General features: G+C 33.0%; 4 protein-coding genes and 1 long non-coding RNA gene across 10 annotated transcripts in view; 4 read left to right on the top strand and 1 right to left on the bottom strand.

Annotated features, from left to right (window-relative positions):
• Positions 1-1,494, top strand: part of LOC127741423 (uncharacterized) — a 3,393-nt gene extending 1,899 nt beyond the window's left edge. The window contains exon 2 of the long non-coding RNA XR_008002470.1: positions 1,045-1,494. This is a non-coding gene — a long non-coding RNA (uncharacterized LOC127741423). The remainder of the gene's footprint in view (positions 1-1,044) is intronic.
• Positions 1,495-6,745: 5,251 nt separating this feature from the next.
• Positions 6,746-8,361, top strand: LOC107467797 (uncharacterized). 6 transcript variants are annotated; one of them, XM_052253759.1, is made up of 3 exons: positions 6,780-7,079; positions 7,495-7,545; positions 8,339-8,361. In XM_052253759.1, exons 1-3 carry the CDS (start codon positions 6,795-6,797, stop codon positions 8,339-8,341), a joined length of 339 nt encoding a protein of 112 aa, XP_052109719.1. In that variant the 5' UTR covers positions 6,780-6,794; the 3' UTR covers positions 8,342-8,361. The 6 variants fall into 6 exon arrangements, 4 of the variants coding, with proteins under 4 accessions (XP_052109719.1, XP_052109718.1, XP_052109720.1 ...); XM_052253758.1 differs by having other exon boundaries at positions 8,325-8,361; XR_008002469.1 differs by lacking the exon at positions 7,495-7,545 and having other exon boundaries at positions 6,746-7,079.
• Positions 8,362-9,619, top strand: LOC107467793 (uncharacterized; the record flags this gene model as incomplete). The annotated part of the gene is given in 3 exon segments (XM_016086981.3): positions 8,362-8,484; positions 8,937-9,279; positions 9,435-9,619. Coding segments are annotated over 3 exon segments (532 nt in total), but the record flags the coding sequence as incomplete, so codon positions are not given.
• A 406-nt stretch (positions 9,620-10,025) lies between these two features.
• On the bottom strand, positions 10,026-15,145 carry LOC107467795 (protein GET4). Its single transcript, XM_016086983.3, has 11 exons — positions 14,904-15,145; positions 14,009-14,088; positions 13,084-13,162; positions 12,625-12,706; positions 12,291-12,441; positions 12,078-12,168; positions 11,290-11,429; positions 10,995-11,123; positions 10,762-10,846; positions 10,403-10,480; positions 10,026-10,316 (listed from the first exon to the last, which is right to left on the bottom strand). Exons 1-11 carry the CDS (start codon positions 14,949-14,951, stop codon positions 10,296-10,298), a joined length of 984 nt encoding a protein of 327 aa, XP_015942469.1. The 5' UTR covers positions 14,952-15,145; the 3' UTR covers positions 10,026-10,295.
• On the top strand, positions 15,143-17,219 carry LOC107467794 (glutamyl-tRNA(Gln) amidotransferase subunit C, chloroplastic/mitochondrial). Its single transcript, XM_016086982.3, has 5 exons — positions 15,143-15,427; positions 15,517-15,557; positions 15,953-16,008; positions 16,870-16,918; positions 17,016-17,219. The coding sequence occupies exons 1-5, from the start codon at positions 15,206-15,208 to the stop codon at positions 17,089-17,091; spliced, it is 444 nt and encodes a 147-aa protein (XP_015942468.1). The 5' UTR covers positions 15,143-15,205; the 3' UTR covers positions 17,092-17,219.
• Positions 17,220-19,438: the final 2,219 nt, after the last annotated feature.

Below are 19,438 nucleotides of genomic sequence, written 5' to 3'. Positions count from 1 at the left end.
GCGGTTCGATGACCGGTTCGGTTTTCAGAACCTTGGGTTTCTTCGCTGGTAAAGACTAGAGAGTGAGGACCGGCGCTGGGTTTAGGTCTGATTTGGGGGAGGGGATTGGTTTTGTTAGAGTTTTTTAGGTGGTTGGTTCGGTTTGGTTCGATTAGGGTTTTCAGCATCAGAACCGAAAACCGAACTGAACTGCAAAAAAAAGCAAAATATAATTTTTTTTTGGTTTTGTTCGATTATCGATTTGTTCGGTTTTCAATTTTTTTGATTTGGTTGACCGGTTTTATTCAGTCCAGATCGATTTTAAACATTCCTACACTATAGTGGTCCCTAGACATCTTTTTGTTAATGTCTCAGTTGTCGAGCGCAGACGTGACATCACCTTGCCACGCTGGAGAGTCCAACAGCTAACTTAGCTGGTACAATTTCAATTTATACCCAACTTGGTCTCTCCCTTTATATTTAATCCTAACATCTCAAATCTTCAAAAAACTTAATTTCATCTTCTTCTCCTTCGATATTTATACCATAATAACTCTATATCACTATCCAAACTTGTTTGTACCAAAATTAATTCACCTTACTCTTTAATACTTCAATTATCCATTTAGAATCTCAGATTTTTATTATACAACACTTCCAAATCCTTTGTCATCATGACACCCCTGCAACCTCCCATATTCAAACTACCGTAATCTATTCCCAACTCCATAGCTTGCAGATTTGAATTTGGAGTGGCGGCCACGACTATGAGAACCTCTCCTACGTCTCTCAAGTTTCATTTGTTATCATTAATTTCATAAACTCTAGAAAGATCCAAGTGGACGTAGAGAACAGAGTATCATGGGTTAAAGTTAGTGCAACTATTGGTGAACTTTACTATAGCATTGGCACCAAAACCAAAATTTTTGCTGTTACAGCAGATGTATGCATTATTGTAGGAGTTGGAGGACAATTCAGCGGCAGTGATTATGGATTCTTGATTCGAAAATATGGACTCTCTGTTAAAAACATAATCGATGCTCACATAATTGATGTGATTGGCAGGTTTTTTGATAGGGAAGTCATGGATGAAGATCTTTTCTGGGCCATTAAAGGTGGTGGTGGAGCAAGCTTTGGAGTGATCTTAACATGGAAGATCAAGCTCATTCCAATTCCATCAACTGTGACACCGTTCAGAATTCTCAAAAAGGTTAAACAGAATGCAACGAAGCTTGTTCATAAAAGGCAGAGTGTGGCAAGTAGACTTGACAATAATCTAGTCCTTGGTCTGTTGGTGTAGACGGTGAATTTAAGCATTAACAAAGGAAAGTTGACTGTGCAAATTTTGTTTAACTGTTTATTTCTTGGAAGTATTAATATGCAATTTTCTTAAAGTTTCAGTGCTCCTACTACCCATCATGTATATCACGAACAAACAGTGACGGACCTAGAAAAATTTTATCGTGGGGGCAAAAGTATAATAAAATTTAAGTATAGATATATTTGTTTTGGTTATTCACAATATTCAATAAGTTAAAAATTAATTTATCATGACTTTGAGTTTCATTTAAGAGGGCCAATGAGTTGCTATACATTAGAAATGAAATTCAAACTCCTAACACATTGTTTAAGCAGATGATTAAACTAATCATTTGACCAACCCAAATTTATTTAGATATATTTAAAATTTTAAATTAAAACTATCTATACTGATAAGAACTAGAAATATACACACTATCACTTATTATAATATTTAAAATAATAAAAAAGTAATTTTACACAGTAAAATATTTAAAATAATAAAAAAAGAATTTATAATAACCTTTTTTTTTATTTTTAACATGACTAAATATTATTTTTTTATATATGTTCTTAAACAATTATTTTACTTTTTATTATCTCATATTTAATTATAAAATCTACTTATTATAATTTTTATGGTATAAATAAATCTCTTATCCAAAATAATTACTATAATCAAAATTATTTTAATAATAAATATTAATAGAGTATATTAATATATAGATAATATATTTTTTATGTTAAATATTTTTTAAAAAGTCACTAATAATTTAAATTATATTTAATTAAAAAATTAAATTTTAATTTAATTATTAATTAATTAACTAATATAATAAAATTAATTATCACTAATTTTTTAAGAAACCGATGAAGAAGAAACAGAAATTAACTTTTCTGAAGATTTAAAAAATTAAAGTTAAATATAAAAGGAGGAACCAAATTGAATATAAATTAGAATCGTGCCAACTAAGCTAGATGTTGGACCCTCTAATATGACAAGATGACGTCACGTCAGCATTGCGGTAGTTGAGTCATCACCAAAAAGATGCCTAGGAACCACTATAATGTCCAAAATTATAATTGGAGGCTATAACGGTGAAATTGGGATATTGAAGACCACATCAGATAATGGCCTGAATCTTAGAGATTATTATAGGAATTTACTTTTTATTTTCAATATATAGTCAAACAATATGATGCGGACTAATTTGCCAAGTATAATAAAAATTTAAAAACAAATTTAAAAAATTAAAATTTGTAAAAAACTAAAATGTTCGATTAAAAATTGATTGAAAATATTCTAAAAGATTAGTGTTTATTATTATAAACTTAATTTTGATACACTATACATAAATCTAATCACATAACATTACGTTAATAAAAATAATTATTTTTTATATTAATTTTGTAAGTATTTTACAATATCTGTGTATCAAAATTAAACTCTATTATCATTTAATAAAGTTACAATAATCTTCAAAATATTTAAAATTTTTATATCATAAATAGAGTTAATACTCAAAATGGCCCCTAAAATTTAGGGACAGACTCAATTTGGTCCTTGAATTTTTAATTGACCCAATTTAAACCCCAATTTTTAATAAGTGACTCACGTTAGCCCTTCTGTTAATCTCCATTAACAGCATGCTTACTTGGAACGTTAAGTGACAGCAAGCTTGACACCTAGCCTTATTAAATAACATCATTTCTTCCTTGGCGCGTAATCTCTCTTCAAACGACATCCTTTTAGCTATTTTGGGGTTAAAATTCAACAACACTTCATTACCAATGATCAAACCACTCAAACAAGGAAACTCTTATTTTTCTTCTTCATTCTCTCGCATGCACCATACTGTAGAAGATCAATGTCGCTGCTAGTGTAGGTCGCCGACAAAGTTCGCTGCACGCGTTCCCATTTGCTAAGACGAGGAAGAAGAACCTACGTACCACCGTTTCTCCCAAAAAGGTTAGTGACGCAAGCATTCTACATTTGAGTTCAATGTTATGTTTTATGTCTTCTCGTAGTTGGGGTTTGCAGGCCATTGATTTGTGCTCTATTTGATGCTCAAATGGATTGGATGCATTATAAAAGTAGATAGTTTTAGTTATTGATCCTCTTCTGTTAGAATTTTTTTTTTAAAGACCGGTTATGATTAATGTTAATTGTGTTAGAGAGAAGAAAGCACATCCAAGTTAGTAAGTCTACCACTTCTTTATGTACCAATTTTTTCTTATAGATGATTTCAATAGCTGAGCTTTTACTGTAATTAGTGTTAACTGTATTTTTTTGACAAATAATTTGGTTAAGTTTTCTGTAATGATATTTTGTTCTGAAAATATAAAATGAGAAAAATTCATAAAATGAGTAAATAGATTATGTTTGTCAATGCGATAATGCGTAGCTGTTAATTATAGATAGCCAAAAATTGTGTAGCTATTATTACAAGGAACACTTTTGTATATGAATTTTTACATTTTCTATTCTGAAAAAAGCTTGCTTGGTATGTTAATGTAGAGTTAGCTGATGCATGATATAAAAGGCCTTGGATATTAAAGTTAAGTTGTTAATTGTTTGAATTATATTTGTAGATGGGTGACTTGATAACCATTGTTTATCATTACGGAGGCAACTTTGTTACAAAGAATGATGGAAGTGTAGTTTATGAAAGGGACAACACGGATGAATTAACTGGACTGGATGAAGATAGATTGTATGTATTTTTACTGAAGGATTACTACAAAGAGTTCGGTTATACTGACATTTGACATTATTGAATGTTGGTGGCTTATTCTTAGTAGACCTTTAAAGAGTGGACTGAGAGCACTTTCACATGACAAGAAATTGTTAGAGATGTACTATTTTACAAAAATGAATCAAGGAAGAGTCTACTTATATTTTGAGTATAGAGTTTTTCAACCTCATAATGATGAAGTATCTGAGTTAATAGAGTTTACTTCCATTGCTCTTGAAGAAGACAATGATACACCTATCACCATACCAAATCCAATAGGAAGCCCAAATGATGTCTCAGCTACAAAGTCCAATGAAGAACCAGCAATCCAGGCCCAACTCGAAGCACTAGTTCAAGCCCAAAGAGATCCACCAGCTCAGGTCCAATTTGAATCACTAACCCAAGCCCAACCTAATCCACCAGCCAAGCACAACTTATCTAAACCTAAGCTCACCTCAACCAATTTCACCACCACTAACATCAAACCCAAACCCAAAGGAGAAGGCTAGAAAACTTTAAGAAGAAAAGGAGAAAGGAGTTGATGAGGAGCCTTCGAGCCGTAAGAAGTCTAAAATTACAGCAAAGTTAAAAAGGGTCTACAAAGAATTCACTTGTACCTATTGTGGTGCTAAAGGACAGACAAAAATAAGTTGTGCTCATAGAAAAGTTGATGATATTGCCTGTGCTCTTGCTACTGCAGCAGCAACTGTTGTAGCTAAATCCAAATTCCAAGATGCAGCTAACACAAATGCACCAAATGATGCTGCGGCAACTGTTGGTATACAAACTGTGGATGTTTCATAGGCTTCAGAGATTGACATCACCCAACTCACTATTTCACCGCTAGAAATGATAGAGCAAGTAACATTATATAACACATTAATTAATTACATTTGTGAAAATGTCATGTGTTTATTCTTAAACTATCAAATACTTTCAATTATATGTAGGTGCCTCCACCTCCACCTCCACTCACAAGGCTAGATAAGCTGCCGCATAAAGGAAGAGCAACTCTGGGTGTAGACCCAACGCAAGGAGTTAGTTATGGGACAGCGTTAAAGTTGACAAAATTTATGAAATTTGTCTCCACTTCGGACACCAAAAAAGAAATAGAGATTAAATTATATTGTCTTTTGTGGATGAATTGATAAATGTAATCTGAAGTTGTGTTTTGAGGTTATTTTGTGTCTATTTTGTGGCTGAAATTTATGTCAATGGTTGTTTATATCTTTTGTCATGTCTTGTACAAGACTTTATTTTGGAACCTTTTAAATAGTCCTTTTGTTTGTGTTTGTAATGATGGTACTCTAGACATCATTCTTGATTTATCATGTGTTACAATGGTCATTGTCATGACTATGATTGATCTATAAAATCAGATTCAAAGGTTTATTATTATATATTTTGCAATTTAGAGATTTGGTATATACATGACAAGTTAGTTCATTAATATTATTTGCATATTTATAATATACTTGATCAGTCTCTTGTTTATCCTTACCATTTTATTTTTATAGGTTTAGTCACAACTTCTAATTTACAAAATCGTATATATTTGTAATATTCTCACTAAATTTGCAGGTTTAATCACAACTTACAATTTATAAAACAGATTTATATTGAAAAAAAATATAATTGTAATGACATTAATTCAATTTCATTCATCACTTTCCTACACTCAAGTCATAGCCAATGACTACAACTACAAACAAAATAAGAGAAAAGCTCAAAATACTATTCCATACTTTTAAAATTCTATTTCAGATCCTCCAACCCACATTCATCTTCCAATGCTTAATACTATTTTCATTTTCATGTCTCCCAATCATGTCTTCTTCTTTCTTGTCATTTGTCCACACAAAAAGTTCATACCATTTATTTTCAAAAGTCTGTCACAACAAGAACCACAAAATAAATTATACATGTATTATAAAAAGAAGATGTAAATTCAAGAAGGAAGCCATTAAAGAACTTATATTATAGTTTGAACATCTAAAAAATGGTTTCTCTGGATTTGCTTTTGTTCCAGATCAGTGAAAAACAGGACGCATCCTATAGCCATACCAGTGTGGAACCTTTCAAACTCTAACTCAATTTGAATTCTTTTCCAAACTTCCATGTGAATGAGGCCTGTTGCAGCTTCTAGAACTTTGACGAGTACTCTTCATCACTTCATCATATTCTCTAACATCTAAAAAACAATATCAATTTGAAAATTTGACACTTGTTAAAGTTTTATGTTCATTAAAAGGGGCTAGTTAAGTCTAATTTTTTTTCCATGTCAGCAAAGTTTTATCAGGCCACATAATGAATTCACATGTCACTTAACATTTCAAGTACCGTGCTGTTAATGGAGATTAATAGAAGAGCTAACGTGAGTTACTTATTAAAAATTAAGGTTCAAATTAAATCAATTGAAATTTCAGAGGCCAAATTGAATCTGTCCTCAAATTTGAAGGTCCATTTTGAATCTCATAAATAAAAGTTTAAAATTTGTTTAGAACTAATATTCTATCAAAAAACTGTGGTATATAAAAATTTTCCATTTTATCCTCTAAAATACAATGTTCTAAAAATCGGACTAGTTGGTTGAACCGGTCCAATAAAAAACCGGCAGTAAAAACGATCCAGTGTGCCTCTAATAACCGTCTCTTGAAAAATCGCTATTAAAACTGTCGAACCGGCAGGAAACCAATTGGTTGGATCGGACCGATAACCCGCCGGTTCTTGTTAGACGCTGTTTTGATTTTTTTGAGGGAAAAAAATCCCAATGTTGCGTTAATGCGTTTACAGTTTACACCCAATCGTGGATCACTCTACTCTGAATCAAAGTTAAATCCCCAAACCAAAACCCTAGGTTCTCCCTGCAACATTTCTGCCGCAGTGCTGCGGCCGTCCGTGCTGTCGGCGTCGTCCGTGGCCAAGCCCTCTCTTGTAGCTCAGCGTCCTCCTTCCCCCTGTCCTCCGTCCGTCCTCCGTGGCTTCTCTGTTTTGTTGGCTTGGAGCAGCTCGCCGTGTCGTCGCTCGCCGTCGTCTCCCCGGTCGCCGTCCGTGTCTCCGTCGAAGGTTAGTGTCACTGCTTTCACTTCTTCAGTTCTTGTTCGTGTCTCAGTCTTCTCTCCCCAGAGCCTCTGTTTGCTGATTTTTAATGTGAAATTGTGAAATTGCTCATTTTTGCTGATTTTGTGCTGCTGCTCTTTCTTTACTTCCTGAAATTTTTGTTGAAATTTTCTTGTTGCTGCTAAAATTGAAAATCAAATAATTGTTGAAATTTTTTTTAGGGATTAGGGATTACTTGTTGCTGTTTGGTAATGTTTGTTGAAATTTCAGGTTTAGTGTGATTAGGGATTACTTGCTGCTGTTGAAATTTTAAGTTCAGTGTGACTAGGGATTACTTGTTGCTGTGTCGTAATGATCGTTGAAATTTCAGGTTTAGTGTGAATGTGTGATTAAGGATTACTTGCTGCTATTGAAATTTCAGGTTCAATGTGATTATCACTTGTTGCTGTACTTGCTGCTGTTGAAATTTCAGGTTCAGTGTGACTAGGGATTAGTTGTTGCTGTTTTGTAATGTTTGTTGAAATTTCAGGTATAGTGTGACTAGGGATTACTTGCTGCTGTTGAAATTTCAGGTTTAGTGTGATTAGGGATTCCTTGTTGCTGTTTCGTAATGTAATAATCAAGAAGCAATTGCTGCTAACAATGCATTTGTGATTAATAACTTGCCTACCAATCCTCCTATTTTGATTTTGTTACTTTTAAATTTGCTCCAGTCCATTTACAGATTCATAAACACGGATGAAGTTGCATTTGTTAATAACTTCTATGTTTCTTTTGCTTTTCTAGGGTTTTTAATTGATATATAGCTTCAATTCAGTCACTATTTTTTTTGCTGATCTGCTAATGGTTTACCATTGCTGCTTTTACAATTGCTTTTAGATTTGTATATTTAGTATTTACAACCTAAGCAATTTCTTTCTGCTATTATTATTATTATTATTGCTTACCGTATCTGTTTAGTAGTACTTTAATGTACTGATTTTGCTGTTTCTAGTGTTTAGTTTAGTGTCATCACTGCCTTGCTGAATGATGTTGCTAATGTACTCGTGTTGCTGTTTTAGTGTTTTGATAATGTGTCGCTGTTTCATTGTTGCTGTTCAATAATATACTGGTGTTGTTGTCTTAGGGTTGCTGATGTACTTTGGATCTTTTAATATTTATATTAGACTATAATTATATTCTAGGGTGTTTAATTATAATTTATATATTATTTTATTCTAAAGCGGTTTTTCCGGTTGAACCACCGGTTAGACCGGTTGAACCAGTAAACCAGTAAATCAGTGATTAGGAAGCCAATCGAAGCAACTCCGTCGACCTTCAAAGACTACGGTCAGGTCATCGAGGCTTCGCCGGACGGCGACGAGTTCGGCCCCAATGATGCTCAGTTGGACCTTTCCAAAGGGATTCCCAGGTTCCCTTTACCATCACCAATTTTTTACTCTCTAATCAAGCTTCAATTTTTATCAGTTCACAAGTATTCTAATTCCCTTTTGATACACCCTTTTGCTCCTTGTTTATTCTGGTTGGATCTTTTTCTGTCTGCCTAATTAGCTATATATAAAGTGCAAATCTTGGATAATGAGTATTATTAGAGGTTTTATTCAACTATAGATTAGTTAACTTGTATTTGATTAATCAATGAGAGGTGTTTTGTACAAATCTCTGTTCCCAATTTGTGTTATATTGGCAATATGTGAATACATAAGCATGAATTCTTACTTCTGATTCTGCATTGCTATGCATAGTGTTTGTCCACTAGTTTAGTTAAGTTCAGTTGAGATAGTGATTAGATTCCTTAATTTTAGGGTGATTTTGAGCTCCAACCTATGCTCCAACTTCTTGAAATGACTTGGTATATAACAGGTTTTACATCATGCATATCGAAAATCGTCCGCTGAAGTTTTCGAATATTACACATCATGCAAGTGTGACACAATGCCTTGGTTCTATTGGTGGCCATGCTTGGTATCTTGGAGTTGCTAAGCCATCCATTGTTGAATCAGATGACATCAAGGATAACGCCGGAAAGAAGATTGTGCAATCACGATGTGGCCATTCGTACGTGCCTCCTGCCATTGATGATGTCCAAATCTTCAAGGTTTCTGGCTCCAAATTTCTTAAGCTTAATCGCGGGACATGGCATGCTGGCCCTATATTTAAAGAAGATGCAATGGACTTCTACAATCTGGAATTGAGCAATACAAATGTAAGTTTTTGGATTTCCACTAAAACTGAGACTTCACTTCTGCTTGAGATTAGCCACCAGATTTAGAGGGAAATGAAGCCAAGTTTGATTGTTTTATTTTATCTTTTTGTTCATGCACAAGGTAGATTTTTCATGTGACTTAATTCTATGTACAGGTGATTGATCATACCACACACAGCTTCAAGAAAGATAATGGAGTGGCCTTTTTGATCGATGATTAATATCATAGCTTCCTCAAAGCATTTCAACTGATTATGTATACTGTGTATAATGTAATAAGAGTATAATACCACTCATGATGCTGTAGTACAATTTATGAAATTTTAGTATTGTGCTTCAATTAGTGCTTCCATTTTACATAAGCAAATGCTTTCCTATGAGGTTGTTGACTATTTAAATAAGACTATATTCTGATTTGCCATCAATAAGAACTGAGCTTGTCTATGGTGAAAAAGAATCCCTGATTATGATAGAATTTAGAAATGGGTCATTCATAAAATTCATAATAGTCATCAGATATATAATATATTGAAGGATACAATTTTGTTTTAGTATCAAGATAAACTTTCTCAAAATATGTGAATAACAGTAGTTTTGAAAAAGTGACCAAATAAAAGCCTTAGTTTATTGCAAGATGAATATTGGAAAGAGTTGTTCTACTTTGATTTATTTCCAGAGCACATAATCTGATGTAGAATGCCATAATACGTTGCTATGAGAAGAAAATTGTTGCTGTGACATGGAAATGAAAGACTAATAAAAAGCAATCAATCTCCACTGTAGAAGTTTTTACAGCAAATAACTCTTGAAATGAGTACTATGCAAATTTGTGAATCTAGCATTTATAAATCACAATAAATTCACCAAAAATAAACTATATCAAGAGATCACACAGCTTTTGTTTACTGAGACAGATTGCTCTATCCTAAAAAAGAATGAAAATAAAGGTGCTATAATTATCAGAAATTTCAATAGAAGTTGCTGTCCTATCTGGCAGTGTTTCAACAATGAGTAACTCATTCAGCAGACCCCATCAACTGCAAAACAAGAAATTAAGATGGAACTTTATAATTCATTTCAGAGGATATTTATACTAAAATATACGGTGAGTAGTGTCTCTCACCTTGAATATATCTCCAAACATCCCCATGGGATTCCTTCTCTGTACTCCAAAAAACTTCTCTGCAATGTCATCTAGCATCTAAATCACAATTTTTGCATGTCAATTGCAGCATTTTAGCATCGTGCCAAGACAAAAACGATCAATAAGTATCGAGTTCGAGTGTATTGGATGTGTGATCCAAAATCATTCGCAACCGCTCACTTTTATTTACAATATCAACATTATATTAAAAAAAAGTAAGAATCACTGGTTGCACATACTCATAGAACACATATTAAATGTGTTTGAGGATCATGCAAGTTAGCCAACAACAAAAGATGATAAAACTAAAAATGGCTTGGTATTGTGAGTTAGCTGACCTCATGGAATGCAGGTTCCCTGTCAATACTTGACTTATAATTTACTCTCAACATATTAAAAAGAGGCAAAGCATCTCTCTCCATCCTACACCAAATTAGAAAGTTATGAAAATTCAGAAAAGTTTGCATGTAGCATGACCAATGAAACACTACAATAGAAAGTATGCTTCATTATTTCTAAACATAGAACACAAATTGCTCAATGAATCAATGAAGCATCACAGGCAGCTTACGTTTGCAAAAGATAAGTGATGAACTGCATTAACTCTGACTTTGGGAACTCAATCTCGGTGGATTCGATTTGTGTCTTTACCTCTTCAACTAATAGGTTGGCATCTCTCAAATTACCTTGACACAAATACCTGTCATGCATTAGGAAACCACAGAAAAAATAAATAAATAAATAATCATAAAAAGAAAAGGGGAAAAAAATATCTACGGACTAGAATTGCAAAGCAAAGAGCAAAAATGTTTAATTTTTTCAGAAAGGATAAGTTCAAAATTGCTTGCAAGTTTGCATGTCTCAACAGAATTTGTGAAGCTCCTAGCAAGGAGAAAAATAAAAAAGGCATGGAAGTGTGTACCTTGCCCAGAAAGTTCACCAGAGTAGAAGCAAACTTCTTTGGATCATTTCCTCTCGTAAAATGATATGTTACTTTACCTATATCCTGCATTTAAAAAGTGTATTGATATTCATTCAAGTGTAAGTGAAGCTTTCCACAGCAGAATGCAAATTCATAGATCTATCAGCTCCAAAGAAGAATAAAAATGGAGCTGCTTCCCTCTTCCAGAAAAGGAATTCTATCTAAACCCCAGAACCGTCAATTATATTTTATTTCAAAACCCAATTAAAAACGAGCCACCATTTCTTACTTTTCAGACATTATCCACCGCTTTATCTGCTATGCAATGAGCATTTACATTATTATCTAAACTGTGTTCCAAAAATACTTCCTTCAAACAAACTGAGAGTACATTGGTGAAGTTTATATTTCTTCCTCTCATCTTATACCTAATTTCTTTTTTAATTATAACATCTGCCAAATTTCTATGACGGACAGTAAACCAAATCATCCCAAATCATCAATGTTTATTTGTGTTACGTCAATTTTTTTAAATATTCAAACTAGAAGAACTTTTACATATCTCCACTGACATGAGTTTCCCCCCACAAAAAATCATGCACAAGACAAAATTCAAACACATGTTGGCAAAGCAAAAGGGGCTTGAAACAAACTCTAGAGACACAGGTATGGTCATTAGATTTAAGAGGAGTGACAATGAACAAGCACTTGAAGCACCATTTTGAAACATACCGCCTCAGGACTTTCCGAATATATGTATTCGGCTAGCATAATGTGCAGTTCAGGAGATCCATTACTATCTGCTCCATATTCGGCTGACCATCTGAATAGTGAATACAATACCAACCAAGCCAGAAATATTATTCAGAAGGAACATGTGATTTTATATATGGGATAAACTTAAACAGCACATATGCTGGATATTTCTATTTTGTGAAGTCTCACCTGATAGCAGCTTTTAAGAATGAGGAACAGCCTTCAACACGTGCCTTTGCCGTTCCGATGTCTTCAGAAAGCTGCTGCACATCATCAACATCCCACAAGTGTTGTGGCAGTGGAACCCGAGGAAACGCCTGATAGATTTTCTTGACAAGATCTATCATTGAGATTCATCAGTAATAAGTAGCAGATTTCATGGTTATTGGTTAAATATTAAGAGAGAGAGGTATGCATATTTCTTTTCTACACTGACAAAGGGGGACCTTAAAATCATTTAAATTTCGACATACGTAGACACAAGAGTAATAAAACACTGATAAAAGACAAGATTAGAGCGCACCAAGTGTTTTTTCATCATAAGGAATTTTCCCTTTCACTAAGGTCTCCACATACATTGAAGCAAGCTCTGCTCCGCATGTAACCTTAAATATAGAGAAATGGAGCATTAGGCTTTGTCGTTTGTCAAATGTAAAAATCATTGAAGAACAATTCATCATAAAAATTAAAATTTGATTCCTGATTTTAAAATATGTGAAAATTAAATAGAGCAATCAATCTAAATAAAAGGACTCATGATCCTCCATCAACCATTTTCCCTTTCCCACACCAAAAATGAAAAAACAAAAAAATGAGCTCATAGAGTCTCTCACAAACATCACAACAAAGGAAACAGTCATGCACAATCAACATCTACTTGTCTGATACACTTGCAAGGAAACTAGATAATAGTTATCCTATATGCCTAAATAAAGGTCAAAAAAGTATATCTAGAAAGGCATTGATATAGAAGATGTACAACCTGCCCATGAGTCAATTGAAGGCAAGCTCCTGAATGTAGGATATCTAATGCTTCAGAATACTTCTCAGCAGATACATATCTGCAGCAAAACATTTTTTCTTCATCAATGTTAACTTAAAATTGATGCACATGTATTAGTTAGTGGAGAGTTGGAGACCAAAGTAATGAAACTTCTCAAAATTATCCTCTTATGACTTAAACAAGCACATATCTATTTGGACGATATAAGAAAAGTACACTCCACATATTAGAAGAACAACAGGTTTTATTGGAGAATAAAAATACATAAGCATAGGGGAAGTTATATCCTAAAAGAAACAATAACAATACAAAAAAAGAAAAAAAGAAAGAAGAACATCAAGCAAAAGACTAGCAAAGCACCGTAGAGAGTTAAAAATTAAAGACTATGTTACACAAGGGATATAACAGGGAAAAAACTATAGATCCATGAAAATTCCAGCAACTCAATCTACCTATCGGCACCAAAAAACATCATAGGTTGTATACTGCCAAAGAAATTACCTTCTTTTCTCCTCCCTAAAGTCTAAAGTGGCATATAAGAATATATTCCAAACTCTAATAGCAAAATCATGATTCACCAAAAATAGCAAAAGCGTTCACCACATGAAACTACATTATCCAGTTCTTGAAAGGAGAGTAATTTATGGTTCTATCTCTGCTGAATTGCCTCCTACTAATGTTAAAATCTTCCTTCCATTAAGCTGCAAAGGATTAGCTATTCTAGGCTATCGACTACACCAATGAGCAACTGGCTATCTGATTGCTTTATGAGCTACTGCTATAAAGTATACACTTGAAAACGAAAGAGAATAACAACTGCAAAACTAATTACTCGTGGTTCAAAAGAGAGTCGAATACAATTAGTGGTAATAACGAATAAGTAAAAGTTAGAAACTGTATGAACCTGGCACTAATCGATTTGTACATTTGTTGAGCTCCATAACAGTTGCCCTCATTTATAACTTTCTCCAATTTTTCAATATTCTGCATTTCAGCATAAGAAATAGGAAAATCCTTAAAGAAAAATGACAATAAAAGAAGAGCATAGGCAACACAATGCTTATAAGAAGACCTAGCCCTTCAAAAAACAGAGACATTTGCAGAAACTGTGTGAGGTAATATGAACAACCAAAGATGCAAATAAGAAGAAGTCACAATGGGACCACAGTATTATTTATTTATCCAATTGTTTTGCATGAAAATACGTCAAGAGTGTGCAATTGTCACTACTGTAGAATAGTGCTACTGCTCCATGGTGCAAACAAGGATAATGGAAAGGAAATGGGGAATACCAAACACAGGATTCAACAGTAACTAAGAAGATAAAAGGGCTTAAGAAAACCAGAGAACGATTCAAAGGTGAAGTAAATGAGTAAAACGTAACTCATCCTATGCAGAATCTGTTTCCCTTTTAATCTAAACCTTTTATATAGTAGCAACAAAAGCATACCCGCTAGAAATAAAAAAAATAACATAATAATAGTAATAATAAATCAAAACAATGTCTTTGTGATTCAAGCAAATCAAAATCATCCAAAAACATGATTTTTCAGCCAAATCAACATCAGGTACTGCAGCAGAAAAAACGTTACAACAAAAGTTTCCTCTTTTTGTTGTTAAAGAAACAAAACCAATATAAAATCAATAAGCAGTAGAATTATAAAAAAAAACAAAACTTTTCGTTCCACTTAGACTACACAAGATGAAACCATGAAAAGGGCTAAATTACTAGGATGAGATTTTCACTTTTGTTCAGTTTGGACCCAAAAATGAAAAGAGAAGATCGATGGGTATCGTACCTCTTGAGCCGGAGGTAGTTCTAATCTTCTGGATCTATGCCGCGACATGGCAACGATGATGCTCTTTCCTGCAATCCCCTTTTTGATGGAGCTCAAGAAAAATTAGAGCTTTTCGGTTTTTCCCAAATGGAAACCAGACAAAAATTGAGAAAAATAAAAAAAGTTACCCTTTTGAAAATAAAAAAGATTTTCTATTTATATAAGGACCAAAGGGGTAATTTTGGCTTTTACCCGAGGGACTAAAATGAAAATTTTGGAGAAGCTTTTTAGGATAGAGCGAGGTTAGAGAATTTTGGAGGAAGATGGGTGGCGTTGGTGCTATGGTGAAGGGAGCTTCATATTCATATGCTGTGTTTTGTGGTAGCTTTTTGAGGTCTCCGAGGTTAAGCTTTAGCATTCATAACAAGAAGGAGAAGTTGTTGAAGTTCAGGAGCTTCTCATCAAAGAGCACATGTTCCTCTCTCCAACCACCAGATGTGTCTCGTTTGGCAAAAACAGCTCAAATTTCTCTCACCCCAGATGAGGTTTGTTTTCTTTCTTTGTGGTATCATGTGTTTTATGTTTCACTATTTTGGGGTTTGGCATTTTTTTTTCATTAGTTTGTTATTTGCAGGTTGACGAATTTGCTCCAAAGATTCAACAGGTGATTGACTGGTAAGTATGTTCCCGGAATCTTACTATTGTTGATAAAGCAATGATAACATCAGTTAGAATTTAGGTTTTAGTATGTTGGAATTTGAATTTAGTTTGATTGATATCTTAATCTTTGTTATATATAACTCATTTGAATTCAAATTATGAGGGTTTGTAAATTTGGTTGTTCAACAATTCATTGGTTTAGCCAAAGAATTTGCTACTTTTCTTTAAACTATGTTGCTTATGTGTTAAATTATTTGAAAACATCAAAGTGTGGAACAAAACATTCAGTTATGGTATAGCTAAAACCCAAGGAGGAATTGAGCAACTGTTGCAAATATTGGAAGCTTTACATTTTTGTATCTTAGAGGAATTTTGCTTGGTTTGATTATATGGATTGGTTTGTGTTGCAGGTTTGGGCAGCTTCAAGATGTTGATCTCCAAAGTGTTGAGCCCTCCATTAGAGCAGGTTCTCAATATCCTTCATCATTACTTTTCAGCTACTAGTGTTCACATGCTTATCTTTGATAGCATTCACTTTGATGAGTTGCAACATTTGCACACCAAAAAATATGGTGTTTTTGAACGCCAAATCTAATCCAGTGGTGAAAAATAGAAGTTTTGAGTGTTAAATGGATGCCGGATTAAAATCCGATAGTGATAAAGTAGGTGTTGCCACCGAGTACAAGAATTTGGCATTCAAAGATCATTTTTCCACCCGGATTGCAAAACAAAATGCAGCTTAAGAAATGGTTTATCCTAATTGATTCTCTTAAACATCCTAGTAATTACTAAATGAAATAAAATTGATTGCCTTTTAATAATTCAAGACATTGAGAGTAAATACGACTTAATTTAGAATGTAAAAAGCATGTTTACAGTTTATGATGAAAAGGATATCTTATAGTTGTCCGGTTCCATCATAAATTGTTACTGCTTAATATTAAACGACAATAGCAGCAAAACTTTATCCCACTAACTAGATAAGGTCGGCTACATATATCGAATAATGCTATTGCGTCCTATTATTTATCATGTGTGCAGTTACTACTTTACATTCATTTGTTGGAAATGCAAGTTTGATGCTATTGATGTCATTTAGCCAATTTTTTCAACTAGTTTTACATGGTGGAGCGATTGATGCTGTTCATATAATACATCCTTTTCTTTTCAATCATTTAAGAGTGTTTTCCTGTTCTCAATAAATTTTTCATTCCATGGTATGTGTTCTTTTACACGAGAGCAAACTAGGAATGGAAATAGGATTGATCATTGGCTTGCCTTCATAATTGGTAATTCCTAAACTTGTTTTTTCTAACGATATCTGCAGAGACCGAAAACAATTTGCGCTACAATGTTCCGGAAACATTTGATCACAGGTGAAAATGAAGTTATCCATTAATCATTATGTTTCAATTGGACATAGTTGAAAAACTGTTGATTCAAATGTGTTGGTTTTCGGTCTGTGCTTCACAGGGATGCGATGATTGGTGCTGTTCCAAGCTATGAGGAGCCGTATATTAAAGTTCCAAGGGTCTTAAGTATGGACTAAAAACTTTGTAAAGGTACTTGATTTGATACAAGGAAACAAGACTATGGTTTTGTACTCTGCATTTCTGGGTTCTTTTTATTGGAAAATGATCTAGCTCTTAATCTATATAACATTCATTTTTGTCATCATGAGTTTGTGTCCTGCCATTAGTCTCATTCTCATAAAACAATCATATGTGTCCTTAGTTCTCAGAAGGCAAGAGTTATAGCAATTGATGCTAAAACTAGCAGCAGACACTAAACTATGTTTTTTTTGGAGCATTTGATTGTTTTCATAAGTTCAAGGTTTTGTTTGCAATTTTCTAATCTCCAAAAAGAAAGAAACATTCTAGATATGTTCTATGTGCCAATCTTCTAAATTTCTTGATAACTCACCACTACTCTTTAATTTCTCCATAGCTTGTAGGAGCTTCTTGTTGTAAGATCCATTAACTCTATAGTCCCATTGTGCCTCCAAGCATGCTTTTTCATAATCATAGAATGGTAGTCCACCAAATCGGAAGCCATCAAGGGATGCATTTGGTTCTCTAAAATCTTTTATCAGTTCATCACATCTTCTCCCTAATTTTTCCAACTTAACATGGTTACACTGTTAAAGACAAGATTTTATAAAAATTACAGTACTGAAAGCAAGCTTTGCTTTCAGTTAGTGGCAGAAAAATTTTAATAAAAACAGTGTTAATTGCAGTGCCTATTTATACATTAAGCTATTTTAAGTTGTCCAATATATTTTTAGAGAACATCTAATATAATTTTCTTGGGACAAAAAAACACAAAGAGATAGATGTCGTGAATTAATTGGTGGATTGTTTGTAGACTAAAGAATTAAGGTGGTTTGTATTTTAAGGATTTCAGAACTTTAACTTGGCTATATTAGAAAAACAGGAATAGAGGTTGATTTTTCGGTCTCATTCTCTATTTTACAAGGTCTATCAATGCAAATATTTTACATTTTCAATCTTTCTACATACAGAAATAGGTAATAATTCATCTTAGAGTTAAAAAAATATTCTAGAGAGTAAAAAAGTTTTGGAGAAAGGCATTTTTTGAATGATTGGAAGGAGGCATTCAGTTAAAATCTTAGAGAACAATTAGATAAAACAAATTCAACCGAATGAAATTCAAATTCTCAACGGTTCACATAATTACCCAATTTAAATTTCTGAACTATTCTTACCAAATCAAAATTAGAATCAAGAGCTAATCACCTCAACATTCACACACACAGTAGTGCAGGCAATCATAAACACAAGCATCAAATCAGCAGAAGATATGGTTACCTGGAATAAGGAGAATAGTGAATGCTATTCAGTTACTTCTGAATATACTTTGATCTTTCAGTTCTATTATGCACCAATTGAGTTCTTGCCAGAATAGTGTAAAAGGAGAAAAATTTGGAGTTTAATTTAAAAGTTAAAATGTCCGTCCAAAATTAAATTTTTTTCTGAAAAATAATGGATGAAGACTTATTAGTCAAAGAAAGGTTACACTTTAAAATTTAAATGGTGAACCTAATCTGCAATAATTCCGATGCTAGGTAGAATTAACTCTCCACTGCCTTATTCAGTGTCCAACATCAGAAAATGCTTAAAAAATAGAAAGTCTTTATTGGACAATCTAAAAAACAGAAACATAAAAATAGTGGTTATGGTTTCAGGAACAATTCAGAGAAAGAAAGCAAGTAAAAAAAAAAAAAAAACTCATTTAATAACAATACTAAATTGGCAAATTTAAAAGATGAGAAATTTGAGAATCTCCAAAATCAAAATCATTTCTCTTCAAATAATAGTAACTATTGTAAAGTCTAAAACTTTAAATGTAGTGACTAGCCTCCATTGATAATGCTCCACTGCGACGCTACCTTATTCAATAATTTTTTTCCCTACTTCACTTTACTCTCTTTTATATTTTTCAGTAATGTTTCTTTTTTTGCTTAGGAGTTAATCTTTAGATTTTTTTATTTGATTGAGTAATACTCATTTTTATCCTTACTGTAAGTTTAAGATGGACATTTTATTTTATTGCATCAATAAAATTTGACTTTGCATAAAAAAAATGAAACCCTACTATTAAAATAGAGTTGCGGCTTGCACCTTGCGCTTCCAGGCAGACAAAATAAAAATTTTGAGTAAAAATTAAAAAATAAATTAAAAGTCTAAAATATAAAATTTTGACCTGATAATTTAAATTGTTCACTTGATAGAAATTAATTATACTATATATATATAAAAAATTAGTTATCAAATTAATTACTCATAATATACATAAATAAATATATAATGTCTGATTTGGGGTGAATGTTAATATGTTTCAAAAAAATAAAAATAATAATATTATTGAAATTCTAA

Source organism: Arachis duranensis, chromosome 9, assembly GCF_000817695.3.
Source record: "Arachis duranensis cultivar V14167 chromosome 9, aradu.V14167.gnm2.J7QH, whole genome shotgun sequence".
NCBI lineage: Eukaryota > Viridiplantae > Streptophyta > Magnoliopsida > Fabales > Fabaceae > Arachis > Arachis duranensis.
Note: the sequence above shows the minus strand (reverse complement) of the source record. Positions and strands in the feature narration are given on the sequence as shown.